General features: G+C 44.8%; 1 protein-coding gene across 2 annotated transcripts in view; it reads right to left on the reverse strand.

Moving 5' to 3' along the window:
- CAMKK2 (calcium/calmodulin dependent protein kinase kinase 2) overlaps positions 1–20,581 on the reverse strand; it is a 46,477-nt gene that overhangs the window by 11,557 nt on the left and 14,339 nt on the right. For both annotated transcript variants that reach the window (XM_077835054.1, XM_077835053.1), the window contains exons 2-13: positions 19,160–19,393; positions 18,815–18,894; positions 16,376–16,423; positions 15,683–15,736; positions 14,793–14,844; positions 13,735–13,868; positions 11,178–11,214; positions 7,372–7,393; positions 2,547–2,635; positions 2,094–2,293; positions 1,932–1,985; positions 622–695 (exon numbers count right to left, since the gene is read on the reverse strand). In XM_077835054.1, coding sequence (XP_077691180.1) covers positions 622–695; positions 1,932–1,985; positions 2,094–2,293; positions 2,547–2,635; positions 7,372–7,393; positions 11,178–11,214; positions 13,735–13,868; positions 14,793–14,844; positions 15,683–15,736; positions 16,376–16,423; positions 18,815–18,894; positions 19,160–19,337 — 1,022 coding nt within the window. In that variant the 5' untranslated portion in view covers positions 19,338–19,393. The remainder of the gene's footprint in view (positions 1–621; positions 696–1,931; positions 1,986–2,093; positions 2,294–2,546; positions 2,636–7,371; positions 7,394–11,177; positions 11,215–13,734; positions 13,869–14,792; positions 14,845–15,682; positions 15,737–16,375; positions 16,424–18,814; positions 18,895–19,159; positions 19,394–20,581) is intronic.

A 20,581-nucleotide genomic window follows, 5' to 3' on the forward strand; every position in this document is an offset into this window, starting at 1 on the left:
GCCCACGTTGCCCAGCACTCACTTTGGTAAAGCTCTGAGCGGAGGTGACTGGTGTTTGGGAATGGGATTAAATGAAGGAGAACCAAGGAATAAGGAGTAGTAGAACATTTAGGAATCCAGGGTATTACTCAGATCAGTTACTTCTTCATTTAGTCACTGCCTCCGGAAGGAGGGACCCACCCCCATGTAACTGTCCCCAAGAGAGTTTCCATAGGAGAAGCAAATACACACTGAGATGACGAGGAGTCAAATAAATCACCACGCTCAGAGCGGTCAGGGATGTGCAGGGTATAAAAAAAAGAAGATGGACAGATTGGACAGAAATCCACCGTGTGGCAATGGAAGAGTTTAATTCCCTTTGGAGACTCCGGAACTTAAAGATCACAAACATTTTTTCAACAGCTGTAGATCAACAAATTTTGACCCCATGCCAAGTTTGAAGGGAGTTTTCCAGGGATGAGTGCAGCAGAGAAAGGGACGTATCGGTGGTCTGGGTTATAGTTTTGTAAAATCTCATTGGATAAGATCCAGTTCCACCTACTCTGTGCTTTCTGGGAGCCTGGGGAAATGGTGTTCACTTTCCAATTTGCATAAATAATAAAAAGCCTTCTATGTACTCACTGATCTGGGAATTCCAGGGGTTGGGTCTTGATTTTACTGTGTAAACTTAGAATCCTCTCATCCATAAAAGGGCACTAGTCACAAATAAACAAAAACAAACAGGATTTGTTAAGCAATAAGGCAATTTGGTGGAGTCAGCAGAACACATCACTTGCCTTGGGAAGAATTTTGCAGGTTTCAAAGGAGAGGGAGAAAGAATTAGGAGGAAAATACAACATATGGCCAATTTTCTCACCACATTATTTTGTTCAGCTTCATTTAAAAACAACAACAAAAATGACACCTTTACATAGCATGGACCCAAAGGACAGACTAGAACAGGTCCTGGTTGAACAATCTGGACAGGCCCACCCTGCACTCCTTGAGCATTCTGAAAACAGAGGAGCGTCTCATGTGCAAGCACTACTGGATCGACCCTGGGGTTTGGAAGGGAGCCCGACAGGGTCATCCATTCTTCAGCATCATTTATTAAGCCATCTCTCCCTCTACGTCCCATTGCACCAGTTAAAATCTCTGTTGGATGAGCTCTTGCTCGCCCAGGACTGGCACAAAGATGTTCTCAGCAGAGGTGCCCTCTGCTGGTCAAATGGATCTACTGTTTGGTCACGTGCAGGGTACGGGAAAAGCTCGCCCATTTACTTGGGCTTTCAACTAATGAATCTGTTAGCATCACAGCAGGCATGGGCCATGTGCAATTTCACTGAGTCACCCAAGCTTGCGGTTATTGATTTTAAACTGAATGTGAAATGCCCAGATGCCATGACAATATAAATGAATCAGGGCAGGAATTACTTCATTATCACTAACCATCCCCACACCCAGTGAGAAAAACCGCTGCAGTAATGTCCAGACACCCTACGAGTGAATGATTAGACATTCATAAAAAACCACTTACGGAGCTGTGGGTTGCACAAGACACTCTCTAGCAGAGCCCTGTGCGGGACTAGGGTAGAGCCCTGCAGCAAGACTGGGATCCTGTGGCCATAATAGTGGGAGCAGGATTTTAAGAAGTCCCCACGCAGGTCTCTACTCTACAGCAATGAAGCCCTGCAGATGGACTACGCAAGGGGCTGGGCCTTAGGAGCAGCAGCTTCATTGTAAGGCAGGCCTCTGCCTTACAATGAAGGAGGGAATGTTGGCCCGTCCCCAGTGCAGCACAGGGATAGGTTATGGGAGAAGAAGCCATGACGGATCAGGCTTGGGGGGGGGGGGGAAGAGATATAAATTTCACTCTATGAAACACCACCCAGAGCCTTGTGTAGAGAGACATCTTGACTCACTGACCAGGCACAAAACAAGAAACTCATTACCTGTCCAAACACAAAACAGAAGAGCGTGATTCCCATGGCCCATACATCCAAAGCCTTGGAAGAAAAAGAGAATACAATATTATAGCTAGTTCTTGCACATGGAGCCCGAAAAGCATGTATATATTAAAGAGACAGTTATAAAGAAACCTCACTACAAAATACCTTGCCAGAAAAGATTTTTCTTGTTTCTGAGAGGGTTTCCGGGGCCATGAATGCAGGGGTGCCCACAGTGTTGGTCAGGAGGGCATCGGTTCCTTTGAACTCATTGCTCACTCCAAAGTCAGCGATTTTGATGTGACCATCTTCCCCAACTAGAAGGTTGGAAGGTTTAATATCCCGGTGGATAATCTTTTGATAGTGCACTGTGTGTTAAAGAAATAGCAGGACATTTAATGACAGTGCATGCCTGTAACACAACTAGGGGATGGTAGCTAAGAGCAAATGACCAAACACACAGGGACTGCAAATCTCAATTAACAAGGACGTCGAAACTAAGGGCTAGATCCTGAGTTGGGGTCAGTCAGGGTAGCTTTGCTGAAGCCAGCTGAATTACACCAGCTGTGGATCTGCCCCCAAGTTGTTAAGACCGCCAGTGGTTTCTGTTTACAAGCTTACAGTATTCGATGCCTTTGATCAGATCCTGAAAGTAGAACCGAGCCTGATCTTCAGTGAGAGGTTTCATGGCAGGGACTTCCATCACAGGCCTGGAAAGGCAACAAAGCAGGGCTCATGAGGAAGAGGAGTACAGTTTAGAACCCACAAGATGTCAGAGGCTTCTTTTTCTGACTGATGTTTAAGAGAACAGGTAGCAAAGCTCTGACCCAGCAAGAGATAATGGATTCTTTAGCTCATTGCCCTGGCTATCCCACAACTCTCCTTCATGGCTTCAGCAAATGCTGTGAATTAACTCACTATAGTAAACCAGAACGTCAGCATATTAGGCCCTGTCTACACTATAAAAATAATCATGTTGCATTGTTGTGGCTCAGCATGTTGACACATGGTTTTTAGTTATCTCTAGGTCTGTCTACACTGCAATGAACACCCGGGGCTGGCCCATGTCAGCTGATTTGGGCTCGTGCTACAGGGCTGTTTAACTGCGGTGTAGATGTTTGAGCGTGTGCTGGAGCCCAGGCTCTGGGACACCCCACAGACCAGCTCCAGATGTTTAATTGCAGTGTAGACATATCCTATGTCACCAGAAAAAACAAGCTAGGGAACTCAATTTTAATATGGTAGATACAGTGGCACCTTTACACTTACTCTGCCTAGGAAAGGCAGTGCCAGACATTCAGCTGCCCCTGCTACTCCAAGGGAGAGATTTTATGTCCCCGATCTTTGGCTGCATTAGAGCCCCTTTGCTGCACTACGCTGTTGCAAAGCGGCCCTAACGCCACCGGAGCCAGCCACAATCTCAGCCGAGTGGGATCCTCTGCTGGTGCAGAACTGGAAAATAGCTCCTACACTAGCCCTCCTCTTGGTGGGTGGCTTAGGGCTCCCCTAAAACCCAGCAATTCCCAGCTACTGTAACTGCCCCCGAGCTTGACAGCTTGCCTAAGTTACAGCAGCCCCCAAGCTACCCCAAACTACCCTGGGGAGGGGGGTCAGTTCAGAACACAATGGCCCAGGACGAGGACCAGGGAAGTAGAAAAGTGGCTTAAAGTCACCTTTGCGGCCTTGTGAGTTATGCTGCATGTCCTTTGGCTGTAGCCAAAGATGGAGGCCTACATCTTACCTATTCCTCTATATAACAGGTTCCATGATTTCCCCTCTTGCGTGGGCACCTGGATGGATGGCACCGTTTCTGTCACCCCAGAACATGCCACGGGTTGTGATCCACACAAGAGCCCGAGCAGCAGGACTCTGCTCCCCTCGGTGGCATCACGTTCATGCACAAATGCTAACTTGGCAGTGGCAGTTCCTCCCTTTATTATTAGATGGCCAAATCCTGAAGGATTCAGTCAGCTTTGAGTCAGGCAAAACTCTTACTGAAGTCAGTCGGAGCGTTGCTTGAATGAGGGTGGAATGAAGAAATTAGGGTCTGGTCCATTAGGATCCAGGTCATTAACATACACAGTAAGGTACGTGCATACAGCACTGGATAAATTATTGGATTTTGGCTCCATAGATAAAGTTTCCCCGTCCCAAAGAGCTTGCAATCTAGAGACATTGCCTAAGGCAAACATTACAGGAAGGCAGAATGTACACAGGATAGGAAGCAGCCATCACAGTAGAAATGCTTCCTGGACTAAGTGGTGTTTTAGAAGCAGCCTGAAAGTGGAGATCTATACAATTCAAAGATTGAGAGAACTAAGAGCCATTTCAGTGAAAGACGCCTCTTACAGACACGAAAGTGCTGAGCTGCCCTCTCTTAGGTCTGATTCTCACTGAGGTTTGGGCTCTTGGGAAGAGAAGTTTCCAAGGATTTCCAATGTGGTTTCCTCCTGGCACCCAATCGTGTTTCAAGTGTCTTCAAACCCACTTCCTCAGCACACGCTGGGAAAGCGGCTCTAGTGGGCTCCACGCCAATCTCCCTCTACACAGTCACACAGCACAAAAACTAAAGTGGTGTACCGAGGCGCTCTCCCATTAATAGCTGTGTCCCCGCTTGACCCCAGAATCCGGTTCGTATCACTCTAAAAAGTCAAAGTGGGACAGGGGAAGGGATTAACTGAGTCATGTTAGAAAGAAACAGAGTACAGAACTTGGAACAGCACCTTGGCAGCTGTTTGGCTTGCACATCTGGACCTTACATAGCTCTTCCATAGGTCACAATGGATGGCTGTACTGGTTCATCAGTTCATCCTTTCAGAACTGTATCCTTTCTATCTGAGGGACAGATGGAATTTTCTTCAACCCCAGGAATGTCGGTCTCCTCTTTTTACTCATTATTTCCTTCAAACTAAGAGATTTAGGGACAGATCCCAACCTCTATTTCACCCATGCCAATCTGCAGTTGCTCCCTTAAAGTCTATGCAGTTGCTTTGGATTTACTGGGACTGAGAGCAGAATGTGACCCTTAACGTGGCCATTGCAAGGAAAATCTCCCTTCTCCCCTATAGCCTTATTTCCCCAGTTTTGCACCCTCTCCTGTGGTATCTCAGAGAAATGTTGAAGCACAGGATCTGGTGCCACGCCCCCGTCTATTTAGGATCCATCGAGGTTTCTAGTGTCCCAGGGCTAACTGCAAAGTTCAGATCATTCTTTTGCCATCAGCACTGCAGGGGTGTTTCTTTGGAAGGCGGGTGGGACTCACAGAGGAAAGTTAAACTAATTAGCTCCACCTTGACATGTGTCTCTTTGCCAGAGTCTGCACATTTTCCCAAAAGCTGTGGGAGATGCTGCTGCCCGTCTTGAATCTCTGAAGGATCCAGCATCTAATGAAGTAGACAGAGCTGAAGAGATGCTAGAGTGCCTTGCTCTGTCCAAGAGTCCCCTTTTGTTCTTCACATTGGTGGAGGATGCCCATATATTTATCATCGGTATTATAATAGCAGCTAGAGGTCCCATCCAAAACCAGGGACCCACTGTACTGAGCACTGCACTAATGCATAGGAAGAGACAGTCCCTGCCCTGAAGAGCTTGAAATCTAACCAGAGAAGACAGATCAATGGTGGAAGGGGGCAGAGAGATGAATGTGACTCGACCAAGGTCCCACAGCATGTCAATGACATAGCCAGGAATAGAATCCAGGTCTCGTGAGTCCCCATCCAGTGCCCTACTCACTGAACCATGCTGCTTGCACTGCCCACCCCTTTACTGTTCCCGTAAATGATCGTCTATATCCTCCTAAATCCCATCTCACGCTAGCACTGCAGACACTCAGCAGGCTGAGTGCCAAAGAAGATTGATGGATAACACAGGAAATGGCCTCACAAGTAGAGAGGATCAGAAGACGACCCATTAGCATCTATTATCTATTGCACAGGATTACCCTCCACTAGCACTAATGGAAGTTGCCTACGCCTGTCAAGGACAGAGGAGACTACAGTACACAATTACTTTTCAGCTGGATACATGGACTTCCCCACTGTAAGATGGGGGGAGAGAGAAAGAGGTGAGGAGCACTCAGCATTTCATTCTCTCTCCAAGAGGACCCAAGCTAATTCTCAGTACTGAGGGAGAAGATACATATCAACATAACCTCAATGGGTGTTTAAATTCTCATGCCGGAAAACTGTATCATCAATCCACAAAGAAACACATTGGCTTACTGTGTTTTCAGCTTCTTGCCCATGATAATAAGGGAAATCTTCAGCTCTAACAGTTTTATTATTTGAATTATTATAGCACCTAGGAGCCATAGCCATTGTGCTAGGGGCTGTACAAACATAGAACCTACCCCAAAGAGCTAACAATCTAGTTTTAGTTACAATTACATTGCTAATGCTGCTTTCATGAGAACTGCAAACAGCCTTTACTAAATTCAAAGATACTTTCTCCTAAACTTCTCATGCCATTTAAACCCTATTTTATTTTTCCTAGAATTTTTCATCTGTAAATCTCAAAACAAAGTTCAGTGAGCATTATTATCCCCATATTAAAGATGAGGAAACTAAGGCTCAAAAAGGTTACATGATTTGCCCAAGGTCACACAGTGATCAGCAGAGTCAGAACCTCAGATTTCTTAACTCCCAGTTTGAAGTCCTGTCCACTAGGACATGCTGCCTCTGTCCTCTGCTGATGTAGCAGGATGAAAGGAATAAAACTCAGACAAGCTGCTGACATCCTAGACCAGAACTGAGACCGTCTGACTGTAGCATACTGCACACACATGCACAAGCCGACACAGGTATCTGCAGTTGTAGATCATGGCCTTGTGCCATTTTCCCAAGACATGCAATAAAGTGCTGGACTGGACACAGAATTCCACATCTCACAATCATTTGGGCTCATTCTACACTCTCATGGATAAACTCAGAGCACGTCAGAGAGCCTCAGTCAGTGTAACTCACATACACAAAAGCCAGAAGAGAGATTGCGGCAAGAAAAGCAGCTAACAGGGGCTACAGCAGCACAGCTGCAATGCCATAGTGTAGACACTTCCTACATCGCCTGAAAGGTTTTTTCTGTCAATGTAGGTAATACACCACCAGGAGCAGTGGTACTTAGAGCCATGGAAGACTTATTCTGTCAACCTAACCACATCTACAATGGGGGGGGGAGGGAGGGAGGGGTAAAGGTTGGCTTAACTACAGTGTTCAGGGGGTGAGAATTTTTCACACCCCAAGTAACATAGCTAGGATGATCTAAATTGTAAGTTGCAGACCACAACATAGGGAGACCTACTTTAACACCTTCCGCATCACCACTGTGTAAGGAATTTGGCCCACTGTATGCACTATTTCAACCAAACTACACTCTCACACACTGCTTATGAAATACATTTGCTTCAACAGTCACTAAGTTTGGAGACGTAATATCAAGGTTCAATACTTACCCTTGTTTTACCAGTTCAAACACTGAAACACAAAAGAGGAGGTGATTAATGACAGGCTGAAAGCTCTGCAAACAAGATCCCAGCAGAAAAGCACTTATTTCTATGACCAATTATGGAAATAATAATAAAAAACAACATGAAACTGGCTGGGTGAAGTGAGTTCAGAGTGTGGAAGAATCTCTTGTGGTATTTTGTTTTTTAAAAATGTACATTTTTGCATGACGTTGTCACTGTATTTATCACACAGATCTGGAGTTCAGGCAGAAATTAGACTGACAATTCACGCCCGCTACTTCAAAGAGCACATTACTATCTTCCTTGTTAATAATCTATGAACTAACATATTTGTTCAGTACTTCAGAATCATTATAGTTTATCAGGCTAAGACTCTTCTCACTATGACCCTGATTCTGCATTTCTTACATACCCAAGTTTTGAGTGTGCAGAGAATGCAGAACTAGGGTCTAAGGACACTTCAGCTCTTTGACCCGAATACAGTGCTCCATCATCAGTTAAGTAAGGTACAGTGCAAAATACACACCATCAGAAAGGTTTCACCAGGAACCAGGTAAAAAGTTTCCCCCACACACAAAATGTTTATGGATTTAGCTTAAACAAACTACTTATTTCTTCAAGAAAAGCTGGGAAGGAGCCAGCAAGGGTCTATCTATATCGCAGCTGAGATGAGCCTCCCAGCCTGGGGAGACTTATTTGTCCTAGCAGGATTCACCCTAGCACACTAAAAATAGCAGTGTGGATATTGCAGCACCAGCATGGGCTCAGACTAGCCACCCACGCTTGGAACCGGTGGCTCACCCAAACCTTCACCGGGGCTGGAACATCCAAACAGCTATTTTTAACACACTAGCACAAGTGTGTCGACCTGTTTGCTCCCAGCTGCAGCATAGAGAAACCCTTAGTTCCTCTGTTAACTAATGCACAACTTACACCTTCTGTGATGTTATATTTTTAAACCAAGTAAATAACATTTTTGCACCTAAGCTGAATGTGGAACACACACATGACTTGTACAAAACGGAGAAGTGAATATAGTCACTTATTTGCACGTTCACAGATACACATTCAGGCCCTGAGCATAGCATGAGAAAGGATGGCAAACGTGCCCCTTCGTTAACATGTGTTTTTCAGGCACAACAGCTGTTAGCACTGGGAAACTTGGCCCTCAGGGGGTAGATTAAATTAATAGAAATAAGGCAGATTCACAAGGAGACCAATATGCTAATGAACTCTGATGATGATTTTAAAAAGGCATATTGGCAAGAGCAATGATTGGAACATTGGTCTTAATTGGTCATTGTCTTGGCCTTTGGCAGTTCATCCCCTTTGGTATTGCAGATGGGTATTTGTATTGAAATTCTCAATTGTTAAGTGTAGTTTTGAGCAATATTAAGCAACGTGTATTCAGGGAACATTCTCAAGGCTGATTAGTTCCCTTAAACTGGTCTATTTTAGGGAACAAACTGCTAAACAATTCTAGGGAGACACGGACAAAAGGTAGAGGGTGTGCAAATCAGTGAGCTCTTAAAGGCTTTGCTGACATGAATCTCCAGATCCCTGCGAGTAGTTTGCTCTTTACAGCCACTACTGCCTAAAAAAAAAAAAAAAAAAAAAAATCTACAACTCCCACCAGGAGCCAACTTCAACAGCTCTGGAAGGAGCTAAAGTTAGGGTATGAGGAGGAAACTCCCCCTCCCTGCCCATCTGACAACAAGGAAATGTTGCATTTCCATAGTATTTTCAACCCAGAGTCTCAGCATGGTGTGCAAACATTTATTGTTTAGGTAGGTAAGTTCTACCCCATTTTATAGCTGGGATAACTGAGGCACAGAAAAGTTAAGTGACTGGCCCAAAGTCACACAGTGAGTTAGTGGCAGAGCCCTGTATTAAATCCAGGTCAGACTGTTGACACCCTGCTATAACTAACAGATAACACCACTCTTCAGTTTAATCCCAGATAGGATTACGGTAGAATGAAGCTGCAGGAAGAGGTGTCCATAATGAATACCTAGTTTACATCACATTTTAATTTACTTCTATTGCACCTTTGATTCAAATCAATAGATGTCCAGCTAGTGCAGGGAGAGTCTGAATCTGGAAAGATATGGAATACATTAGTATGTGAGTCTGGTACTGGCCACTTTCAGAGACAGGGTACCAAACAAATGGGATCATTGGTCTGAGCAAATATGGCAAGCCCTACATTGCTATTCCTTGCACGACCCGGACTTGTATGCTCTTGGGTAAGTCACTTTAAGAAAAAGGATGATGTTGGCACAAGACCAAAGGGGCATAAATTGGCACAAGACCAAAGGAACAAATTCAGGCTGGAAATTAGAAGGTTTCTAACCATCAGAAGAGTGAGGTTCTGGAACAGCCTCCCAATAGGAGTTGTGGGATCAAATAACTTAGCTAGATTTAAGAGAGCTGGACAAGCTTATGAGTGGGATTGTATGACAGGATTGCTTGTGACGGTAGGGAGCAGGGCTTGGATCCAGTTTGTGTCTTATGTTCCTAATATCTCATGTTTCAGGGCTTCAGCCAGTCACCTGCAGGGATCAGAAAGGGATTTTTATCCCCCATTTATTTCCTATTTCCCCCCTCCCCCCTTTGTCTCTTCCCTCTGAAGCATCTGAGATGGCTAAAGCTGGAGATGGGAGAGGGTGGGTGAGTGCTCTGAGGGGGTATCAAGCATTCTCTCTCTCGGGTGCTTGGCCGGCTGGTTCTTGTTCACACGCGCAGGTCTAACTGATCGCCGTATGTGTGGTTGAGAGGCAGTTGTCCCTCAGGTCAGATAGGCAAAACACCCCCAAAGTCACTGCCATTCTCTGCAGCATGGGGGTGCAGGTCATGTGCCAGGATCATCTGGGGATCTCTCACTTAATCAATTCCCTGCCACTGCAGGGAGCTCATACAACTCAGTTCCTCCTATTCTTTTCCTGTGACATGTGATAATTTAGTTTCCTGTAGGCTGTAATATTTTGGTCATTGGGTTTAGAGTGTGCGTGCTGGGAGGTGTTGGTGGCCTCTGACGTGCAGGAGGTCTGATTAGATGATCTCATGGTCCCTTCTGGCCTTAAACTCTATGATTTACTCCTCCCCTGTGCCTCAGTTTCTCTAGCTGTAAAATGGGGTTGGGAGAGGTAAGACAATGTAAGGACAACACTTTGCAAACCTCACTTGGCAGGATAGCTATGGAAATAAAGTTATTATTGGACTCTGCTCCTCTTTAACCTCAGTGGGAAGGGCAGGGTTTTCAACATTTGGGGAGAGAATGCAGATAAGACAGTCCCTCTTTCAAAAGGACAGCTTAAGCAGCACTCGGGTGAGGTGACAGGAGGATAGCAGTTAAGAGCATTACAGGTTACAGCTGGGCACCTGGCTCTGCAAAGTGCTCCCAGATATCTAATTATAACCTAGTGCACTGCTAAGTATAGGCTGACCGGGTAAGCTACAGTATAGGCTGTTTTATCTCTTTCTGAGCCCAGACGTTGGATCCCGCATGTCTCCTTAATTAAAGGGGTCCTGTTCCTCTGATATACCCGTGCCATGAAAATTCTCACTGCTGTAAGCCCTATTCTATTACTTTAAGCAGCATAAAAGGAATCTCCATAGTGATCAGCTACTTTGCTGGCATAACTCACTGCCTCAGTCCCTCCGCGCAGACCATGGGAAATATTTTATACAGTCATCCAAAAGTTTGATCCACGCAAACAGAGATTGCATCCAAATACTGTTGCTGTCATGTGGCATGCACAGTGGGCAGAAGGGAAGAGTGACTTGTTTACCCATGTACAGATGGTCCTCGCTGGGGTCATCTAGCACCTGTCAACACAAGTTAGAAGGATAATAAAGTGATTGCACATGGATAAAAAGCATTCTATATTTCCACAGGTCCATATCACCCATCAGAAAATAGTAAGAATAAATATAATTTAGTATCAGATAATTTAGGCGCAAAATGTATAGCTAAGGTTTTATTTACACACACACACACGCGTGCAAACACACAAAATAAATCTACGTCCACCTAGGGTTTCATGGTTGTCCCAATAGTGCACACCCTGGTCACTCAGAACTTCTTGACAACATCAGGGACAGAACTCAGACACTCTTGCTCTAAAAGCGCAGGCCTCTAACATTTGATGTCAGGGAGAATTACTCCATCAGTTGTAAGCAGTACATGGCATATGACTCAGAAGAGAACTATGGTATGGACATCAGCCAGTTCATCCCTCTGTATGTGTATGTTTGTCGGATAGATAGATTTTAAGTTTTTACACACACACACAAGCACGCACGCACAAGTTAAATACTTAAGTTGTATATGTGGATTCATGGAGAAATAAAGCAAAATGTGTTTTGTCTGGTTGATACCAGTTTAATTATGTTTTAAACCTACACCCCTGATGCGCCCATATCAGGTCAGCAGCTCCAGTTTGAGAACTGGCACTTTTCTCAAAGCCATTTCCCTTTAGGAATTCCAGTTCCCAACATCTTAATTTAAAACAGACATTTTTGCTTTGCTAATCTCACTAGTTCCTTCCCTCAAGGGAAAAGATAAGAGTGGGGGAAAAAATGTAGCTGTAACACAAAGGAAATAATATTTCTGGTATGTTTAAACATTTTATCTCACTTGTAAACCATCAAATTTGAATATGCATATTCATAGATCTTGATACTTTTTGCATGGTCAGTTTCATTAAAGCCAATATGTTTCCTAGGAGACGAATGAGGAATCTATCATTGGCATTACTCAAACTTTTCATAATTAATCTTTAAAGGATAAAGCATTAAAAGAACCAGAAGGGGAATTAGAAAACATCCAAGGGGATAGTGCATACTGTGATTCCACAGTAGATGCTGAAAGAGCAAATTGGAGCGGATGGATTACTCCTCAACTCAGAATGAAAAACCCCAGAGACATAATTGGGCATATGGCTTTAGAGCACCATTTACACTCCCTCAGCATTACAATCAAATTGTGCTATCTGCAGGTTCTGTACACAGAGCCTGCAGATTTCCTTCCACTGCTGAGTGCAGGGACCAAATCAAACAGACTCCTTTGCTGAAATAGATATAGGTATGAATAAAAATGATTCTCTCTTTGAGCCCCATCCTGAAAGATCCTCAGCACACTCAGCTCCCCCTGAAGTTAATGAGTTCAGGATGCTCAGCACTACACAGGAGGTATGCAGCACCTTGAAGCTTCAGGGCCTTTGTACAGGGGCTGATCCAGGATTATAGAATGGGGCTGGGATTTAAGGCACTTGATGCAGACGAGGAGAAATTACACTTTTTACTGCCTTCCTACAGCAACAACAAAACAATCACTTAGAGCGTACGTGGTCTCTCGCACAGAATCCCTGGAAACACCACTCCCCTCATCCCCAAAATGGACTTGAGCTTTTACATTTCCCCCCAAAATCCAATTGTTTTTGCAGTCAGTCACAAAAACCAACATTCTTCCAAAAATCACCATTTTAAAATGGAGGAAAACAAGCATCTGATTCTGAGATATAGGAACCAGACCCACGATTTCATCTTGACTGGTAAATAGAGATGCTCCTAGGTTACCATTTCTCTTTCAGACTGATGCATACGGAGTGCCTTGCAACACAGAGATCCTTTTATTCCCAGTGTCCAAGCATGACTGGATTGCAAATCCAGCGTGAATGTCCACAAAACAGGTTACTGAAGCCCACAGAAAACTAATTGCACATGCATCCCTCCATGTAAATTCACAGATATTAAGGTCAGAAGGGACCATTATGATCATCTAGTCCGACCTCCTGCACAACGCAGGCCACAGAATCTCACCCACCCACTCCTGCGAAAAACCGCACCTATGTCTGAGCTATTGAAGTCCTCAAATCGTGGTTTAAAGACTTCAAGGAGCAGAGAATCCTCCAGCAAGTGACCCGTGCCCCATGCTACAGAGGAAGGCGAAAAACCTCCAGGGCCTCTTCCAATCTTCCCTGGAGGAAAATTCCTTCCCGACTCCAAATATGGTGATCAGCTAAACCCTAAGCATGTGGGCAAGATTCACCAGCCAGATACTCAGGAAAGAATTTTCTGTAGTAACTCAGATCCCACCCCATCTACAAACAGGCATTGCTTGAGTCAAGCTAAACGCCTGAATGCCCTGAAGATTTTAGTTATTATTTACTACTTATTTATTTTAAAGATGGCCCTTCAACCACACTGGACAGATCAATATAGGAATGGCTTTCCGGATGACAAACGTCCTGCCAGCAAGGAACACCCGTATTCTGCACTGAACGCCTCCAGGCCCCTGCACACCCTAATATTGTAATTGCAAGTTAACATTTCAGCCACTCTCACCTCCACCAGTTTCACTACATTAGGATGGTCCAGCTTTTTCAAGATGGCGATCTCTTGGTGCACCTGCTCAATAGGCCCTTTTGGTTCCAAACAGCCTTCAGATGTGGCTTTGGCACCTCGAGGAGGTGGGCGGCCTGTTTAAAATGGTAAAGATACAGGAGGCAGGTAGCACAAGACAAGTAATAGAAACTGACAGCTGATACATGTGGCTGAGCCAAGGTTGCACCTCACCAACAGTCACAGGATAAAAGGCCTGATCTTCAGGGGTGCAAAGTTTTCCCCTCTCCCCCTGACTTCTCTGGGCATTGCAGGTGTTGGGCACCTCTCAGGAGCATGCCATGATGCATGTATTTGAATAAACCGAGTGCACCGCAAAATACACTAACAGAGATCATTTGAAAGAGAGAAAAGCCAAATCATTGCTTAATACGCATGGTCACTGATGACCTTACCAAGACAAATATCTTCATTTAATTTCAATAGTGTCTGAGATACTATCTGAAGAATAGCACAAAATGCAGATGATCAAAATTCCCAACTCCCCAATTTTTGCAGGCAAGAATTTATTTATTTTGTCTGTTGAGTCTTTACATTTATGCCATCAGAGTGGAATTTCGCCCAGAGACTGACACTTCTTCTTAGCGTGTGTGCAACATGGCTCAGGTGACGTGTGACCAGCATACATCACCAAATTTGGTCTACTGGTTGGATCATTAGCTAGACACAGCACAACTAAGTGACTTGTCCAAAGTCACACAGGAGGTCTGTCTGAGCCAGGAACAGAGCCGAGATCTTCTGGTTCCCAGTCCAGTGCCCTAACCCTCAAATCAACCTTCCCTCCATCTCTCCAGCCCTCGCCCCAAACCTCCAACATCAATATACACAAAATTCAGCACTGCCACAAAGCACTTTCCAACCAGGATATCTGCCTCATACATATATGATAATTCTGCTGTCAGAGACCGTGGGGCTGTATGTTTCCCCCACCCCACCATCTCTGCTGCTCAGCCGTAGATCTCATTAGTTCTCCACACACCAGACAGCCATTTGTCACTTACGTGGAAACCCTGCTTGTCTCATGAGCTTCTTTTTGGAAAGAACTTTCATTGCCTGCAATACAATTAATATGTAAATAGATTCTGTCACTGCTATTGCAAAGAACTCACATGTCTAGGTTGAAACCTCGCTTTTGGGGGCAGACGCTGGATCTTTGTGCAAAGCCAAATGGGCCTGGTGTAGGGGATGAGAAGAGAGCGCAAACCTCATAGGACAAAGAAGTGTTTTTGATCCATCTTCAGAAGCACTGGGGAGACATTGTTCTGCTCACATACAGCATCTTCAGGGGCAGCTCCCCCATGATACCCCTAAATACCTGAGGGGCATATCTTTCCCTCTCTTGTGTCTCCCAGTCTCTTCTCTCCCCACATCCCAGAACCTTCTCTCCCCCTTCCCCCAGGTTCTCAGCCCCCTTCTGGTCTCGCCACCAGGTTCACCCACCTAAGATCTTGACTCTACCAGGGCAGCATGACCTTCAGGCAGGTCTTGCTCCTGCTTGGTGCCCCTGGGCCAGCTGAGAAACGCTCCTCCCACACCTCATCAGCTAGCTAAGCAACACATTCTCTCCCCTCCAAGGCAAGCTGATGCATCTTCTTCCACATCCCTGGCTTCTGCAGCTGGGTGAGGAGAGCAGGGAGAGTCTCTAAGCTGCAGGATTTCTGCCTGCCAAACAAGGGAGGCAGCAGCCTCTGGCCTTGCTGTTTGGTTGGTGCATGCTATTAGATCTGGTGCGCAGCGCAGAAAAGCTAAAAAGGTGGGTGTCAGATCAGGGAGCTAGAGAGCAGGCTGGAACGCTCACGACTCCATCCAGAAGCTGGAGGTGAGGCAGGTCCGCCCCTGCACCCAGCACTAGACTATACTCCACCAGAGAACCTCTACTAATAATACTCACATAGTAGGTGTTGTCATCTTCATTGTACGCGAGCTTCACAACCCCATAGGAGCCCTAGAAAAATACACCAGCAGCCACAGGTTACTGACTGGGGACCGTCAGAGAAACACATTAGCCACCATGGCTCCCACTATCGGTGAAAATGAGGTCACTCTCTGGACTCCTTTGTAGGCCCCACAGATTCACAATGACTGTGGGGCTCCTCCCTCTGCTCCAGCACAGCCAAAAGGTAACCCCCAAGTTTGAACTCAGCATGGCACAGAACATTTCCACGCCACCTGCCCACTAGCAATAAAAACACAGCAGGTTTCAAGTGCTGTAGCCCCTCAGGCTCCAATGCAGGGAGGTCACCTGAGAGTCCTGACACACCAGCAGCCATCTTGGGGACATTCCTGAGCAGGGAATCACCACAGGTGCCGACCAACCTATTAAAAAGCTCTGTTAGAGAGGTTAAAAGCATAGGGCCAGATCACCCTTTTGCATGGGAAATTATACCTGCTGTGTTTCACTGGACTAGAAATTAACCTTTTAGCACAACTGAAAACAGGTGTAATTGCATAAAGTAGCAGGAGTGAAGACATTTAATGGAGTATACTTATGAAGGTGTGAGCTGGCTTAGGATAAAATAAATTAAATAGTCCGCCCTGAAACTCCCAGCCTAATGCTCGTATGCCAAAACTGTAAAGTATTCACCTTTCCGATTTCATCTTTCAATTTATATTGATTAAGCTGCACACAGTCCTATGAAAGGAGGAAAAAAAAGTTTGACATGAACCAGTGGCATAACAAAAACAATCATGTATTTATTTGCATTTTTTTTTTTTTTTTGCACAGGAAAAAGAAATGCATTATTCATAAACAGAGCTCCAAAAAAGCTCGAGACATCAAAAGCACCATTAGAGTCAATTAACCTAGAGAGGTAAAAATACAATCCTGAAAGAGGAACAGCCTCTTAAATCACAGATGTAATGTTCTTTAGACAATAAATGTCATCTTTTACTCTGCAGATTACTGTATTTGTTAGGTAATGTAAATCCATTCAGATTGTAACTATAATGTTTGATTTCATTAGCAATAAATGACAGCCATTTGCCAAGATTGGGAATTTCTACACATGGCTAATTACTGACGTTCAAGTGATCATTCTCAATAAGAACCACTCACATGAAATAGGCATATAAAGATCAGTAGCTGAAATGAACAGGTTATAAACCTATCTGAGTGCACCAGGCCTTGTAAGCTGTGGAAAGTTTACTCCTTAACTAACAGCTCGTGACTAACTTCCAGATCCCTTTATTACGTCTAACACACTGTCCAGCAGACTTTCACTACCTGTTCTGTGTTAGAGACGACAGGTTCTGGGCATGCAATGCAGTATATCTGCTCACTGTTTCAGACTGTGTTTTTTTACATTCACATTTCCCATGCACTGGGCTGAAGATCAAATCCACCCACCTCTGAACATTGTTTCCAGCACCAATAAGCCCCTCATTTTGCTGTCTTTTTACCATAATTAACAACGAGTTAATTATCCATGAAGAACTCAAACCAGTTACTGAGACCATGTCCTCACTACCACTTTTGTCAATATAACTTATATCGCTCAGGGGGGTGAAAAAACCCCCCCACCCTCCTGAGCGACGTAAGTTACACCAACAGAAACACCAGTGTGGACGGCATTATGTTGGCGGTAGCTATGCTGGTGGGAGAGCTTCTGCCACTCACTGGAGGTGGTGTTATTATGTCAATAAGAGAACTCTCTCCAATCAGCATAATGCAGCTACAGCTGTAAGCTCGCTAGTGTAGACATGGTCTTTGTAATGACCAATTCCTCAAGGGTTAACACTCCAATCTGAACCCTCCTATGAAATGCCTTTTTTTGGAAAAGCACACGAGGCACAACCATGCAAAGCGCTGACTCATTTATTTAGGCCCAAGCCTCTGCTCCCATGAGCATCAATGGCAAAACTCCCATTAACTGCAGTGTGGTTGGAGGAGGCCTTTATTGACCTCACTAGGAGCGTCAGGGTGATCAGCACCTTGCAACATAACATGTTATCTTGTATAGTGAGCATTTGATTATTCTGCGTTATTGCTTTTCAGAACTGATAACTACACTTTGCTATTTCAGGTACAAGGGATAGGGCCCCGTGCCAGCCTTGAATGAGATATTGCTTAGGAAGATGTCTCTTTTTAAGCTAACTGACCACATGCCTCCCACCCATTGTATAAAACATGCACAGATTTATTGCCAGAAGATGAGCGTTAATAGCATAACTGCATTTTCCTTTCAAATATATAATTAAGCAAGAATGGGCAGGAGGTATTAATTCCGCCCACCTCTCTTTTTAATCAGCTGCTGTTGTCAGAGATCACAGAACTCCTTATACAGATTCCTAAAGAGTCTCTCATTCCCCTCCGCCCCCCTTCATCACATGCCCCAATCTGTGGTACTGTCGGCTGTGATAAATACTGCACGAGTTTCATGAATATAACCACACACACACACACACACAGAGACTGTGAAGAATCTTTGTTTGGGGGAGTTAGGGCAGGTACACAGGATTCTCCCAACGTTCAAGTTGCATAGAGAAACTCATGATGCATAAATGAGTTGCAATCCCCATACTAGCTGCTACATTCACAGAAGAGAAGCCAGCGTGTCCTGGTTCAGAGTGGTATGGTCTAGTGGTCCAAGCACAGGATTGGAAGCCAGGAACTCAGGAGTTCTACTCAGAGCTGGGATCAGACTGCCCCAGAAGAGCCCTTGGACAAGTCACAACCACAAGGCAGTCTGGCTTGCTGGGGACAGTGCAGGCAGGGAACTGTACAGCCTGGAGCAACTCCAGTCAGGAGGGAAAGAGAGGGACATCTGATTATACAATAAATTCAGGAGTCCCAAAGACCTCTGGCTGCACCCTATTCTGAATTTCCTTTAAAGTTAGCAAAATACTCTATTGAAAGAGGACCCCTCCATGAATTAGAGATTGTGTCAAAAGCAACAGGCTAAAAGCATCCTTAATCAACAAGACTGCAGAAGTAGTAACTGGTTTATACTCAGGAAAGCCACATATCACAGAAATGCAGAGTCTGTGCTAAATGTTAAATTACATAGGATATATGTTTCCTTACCTGAAAACCTGTAATAGAAACTTTATTTGATTCCACTGTCGGCCTCCGGGGCAACCGAGGAGAAGAATGTGGAGATGTAACTGGAGAATAAGGGAGAGATAGGTAAATGTAACGTTCATTCACATCTGCATTGCTATTAGGTGACTGAAATCTTTCCTGTTGAGATAGTTTTTGACCTCAAAGATTCAGCTTGGCTTCCTTGGCTTCCTTGTTACCTCTGGGGGCCCCCTAGAGTGCCAGGAACACCCTCCCCTGCAAGACCCTGGCTATCAGACACCATCATCTCTTCACCACAGCGTTCCACATGCTCATCTTTCTCCTGCCTGTCCTGTCCCCACTCCTCACCTGGGGCACCAGTCGAATCATACTCTGTCACCACAACAACAGACTCCATGCCCAAGTACTCAATGGTCAGTGACAACAAGCTACACAGATAGTCAGGTGCCTTCCTGCACTCGCTGGGCGGTTCATCGTAACAAATGGGTCTCTCGGTGGAAGGTCTGCTGGGAACACATGATGGCATGATCCACTGGCCAGCTTCATCCCAACTGATGGCGTAGCTCCATCAGAGATAGTAATCTAAAAGCATAAGAAATAGTTAGCAGCAACTTTGTAATGCCATACCTATTGGCCATGCATCACTCATAGGCTTGTTTAAAGACAAGGGTTACTGTTAGCTGGATGTTTAACTGATCTAACAATTTGTTTGAAAGTCAATAATTCTTCTGGCATTTGTCACTCTATAGAATTATTCACTAATCATCCAAGGAGCACCACGGAGTTGGCAATTTGACAGGTGGCAGTTTTCCATCCGAGGCAGTAGCGATCCAGTTCATTCCTATTAACGTTAGCAGAGATGGGGCCAAGACAAACCTCAAGGTTTGGGTTCGGATCAGAATTTGAAGCTAGACCCAATCTCTGTAATGTGCTAAATACTAACACCCATGAAATCTGGGAAGGTTTGGATTCAGATCTGGATTTCAAACCCAAGTTCTGGAGCATCTGGATCTGGGGTACAGAGAGCATGAATTTCAGATTCAAGGTTTGGGGCCCTTCCCTAATTATTGATGTAGTGCCCTGAGCATATCTGATGCTTTACAGAAATAAAGGAAACGGTTCATGCCCCCAAAAGCTTACAATCCAAATCAGACAAGAAAAGAAAAGGACCAAGACAAAGATGTGGTGGGACGGACAAGGGTTAGAAGTAAGAATTATGTCATTTGTTTTGTACTTCTGCATAGGCAGCTTGTTAGGTCTGTTTCTTGTTTAATAAGGTCAGGCTCCAGAAGAGGAGAAGACAGCCTTGGAGTGAGGTCACTTGGGGCCATTAAAGGTCCCGTGGCACTTTTTGTAACAGCAGACGTTAGCATCTAATTGTAACTTGAATTAGAACTGGGCAAGGACACTAGGACTGTCTCCCTAAATGCCCCTTGCGTTTTCAGTTAGACATGCTGGTCTTCCTTACTTTCTGAGGGACTGCTGGATGGTGTTGCTGTGAGTTCTTAAATAGCTACTGCATCCAACCAATGGCTGCATTTCAGTGGCAAGCGAAGTAAATGCTATACATTCCTTACTTATGTCACAGAGACATGGTGAGACTTAATATCTGCAATGTGCTTTGAGATCCTTGAATGAGAACTGCTCAGTATTGTTGCTGTTTGAATTATTATTATGAGGCTTTTATTTAATGTTGATGATCCACTATTAGCACAACAGGGTAAAAGCTAAGACAAGGTATAAACATTTGGCTAGGACTCTCACATAACT

This window comes from Eretmochelys imbricata, chromosome 15 (genome assembly GCF_965152235.1).
Source record: "Eretmochelys imbricata isolate rEreImb1 chromosome 15, rEreImb1.hap1, whole genome shotgun sequence".
In the NCBI taxonomy this organism is placed as follows: domain Eukaryota; kingdom Metazoa; phylum Chordata; order Testudines; family Cheloniidae; genus Eretmochelys; species Eretmochelys imbricata.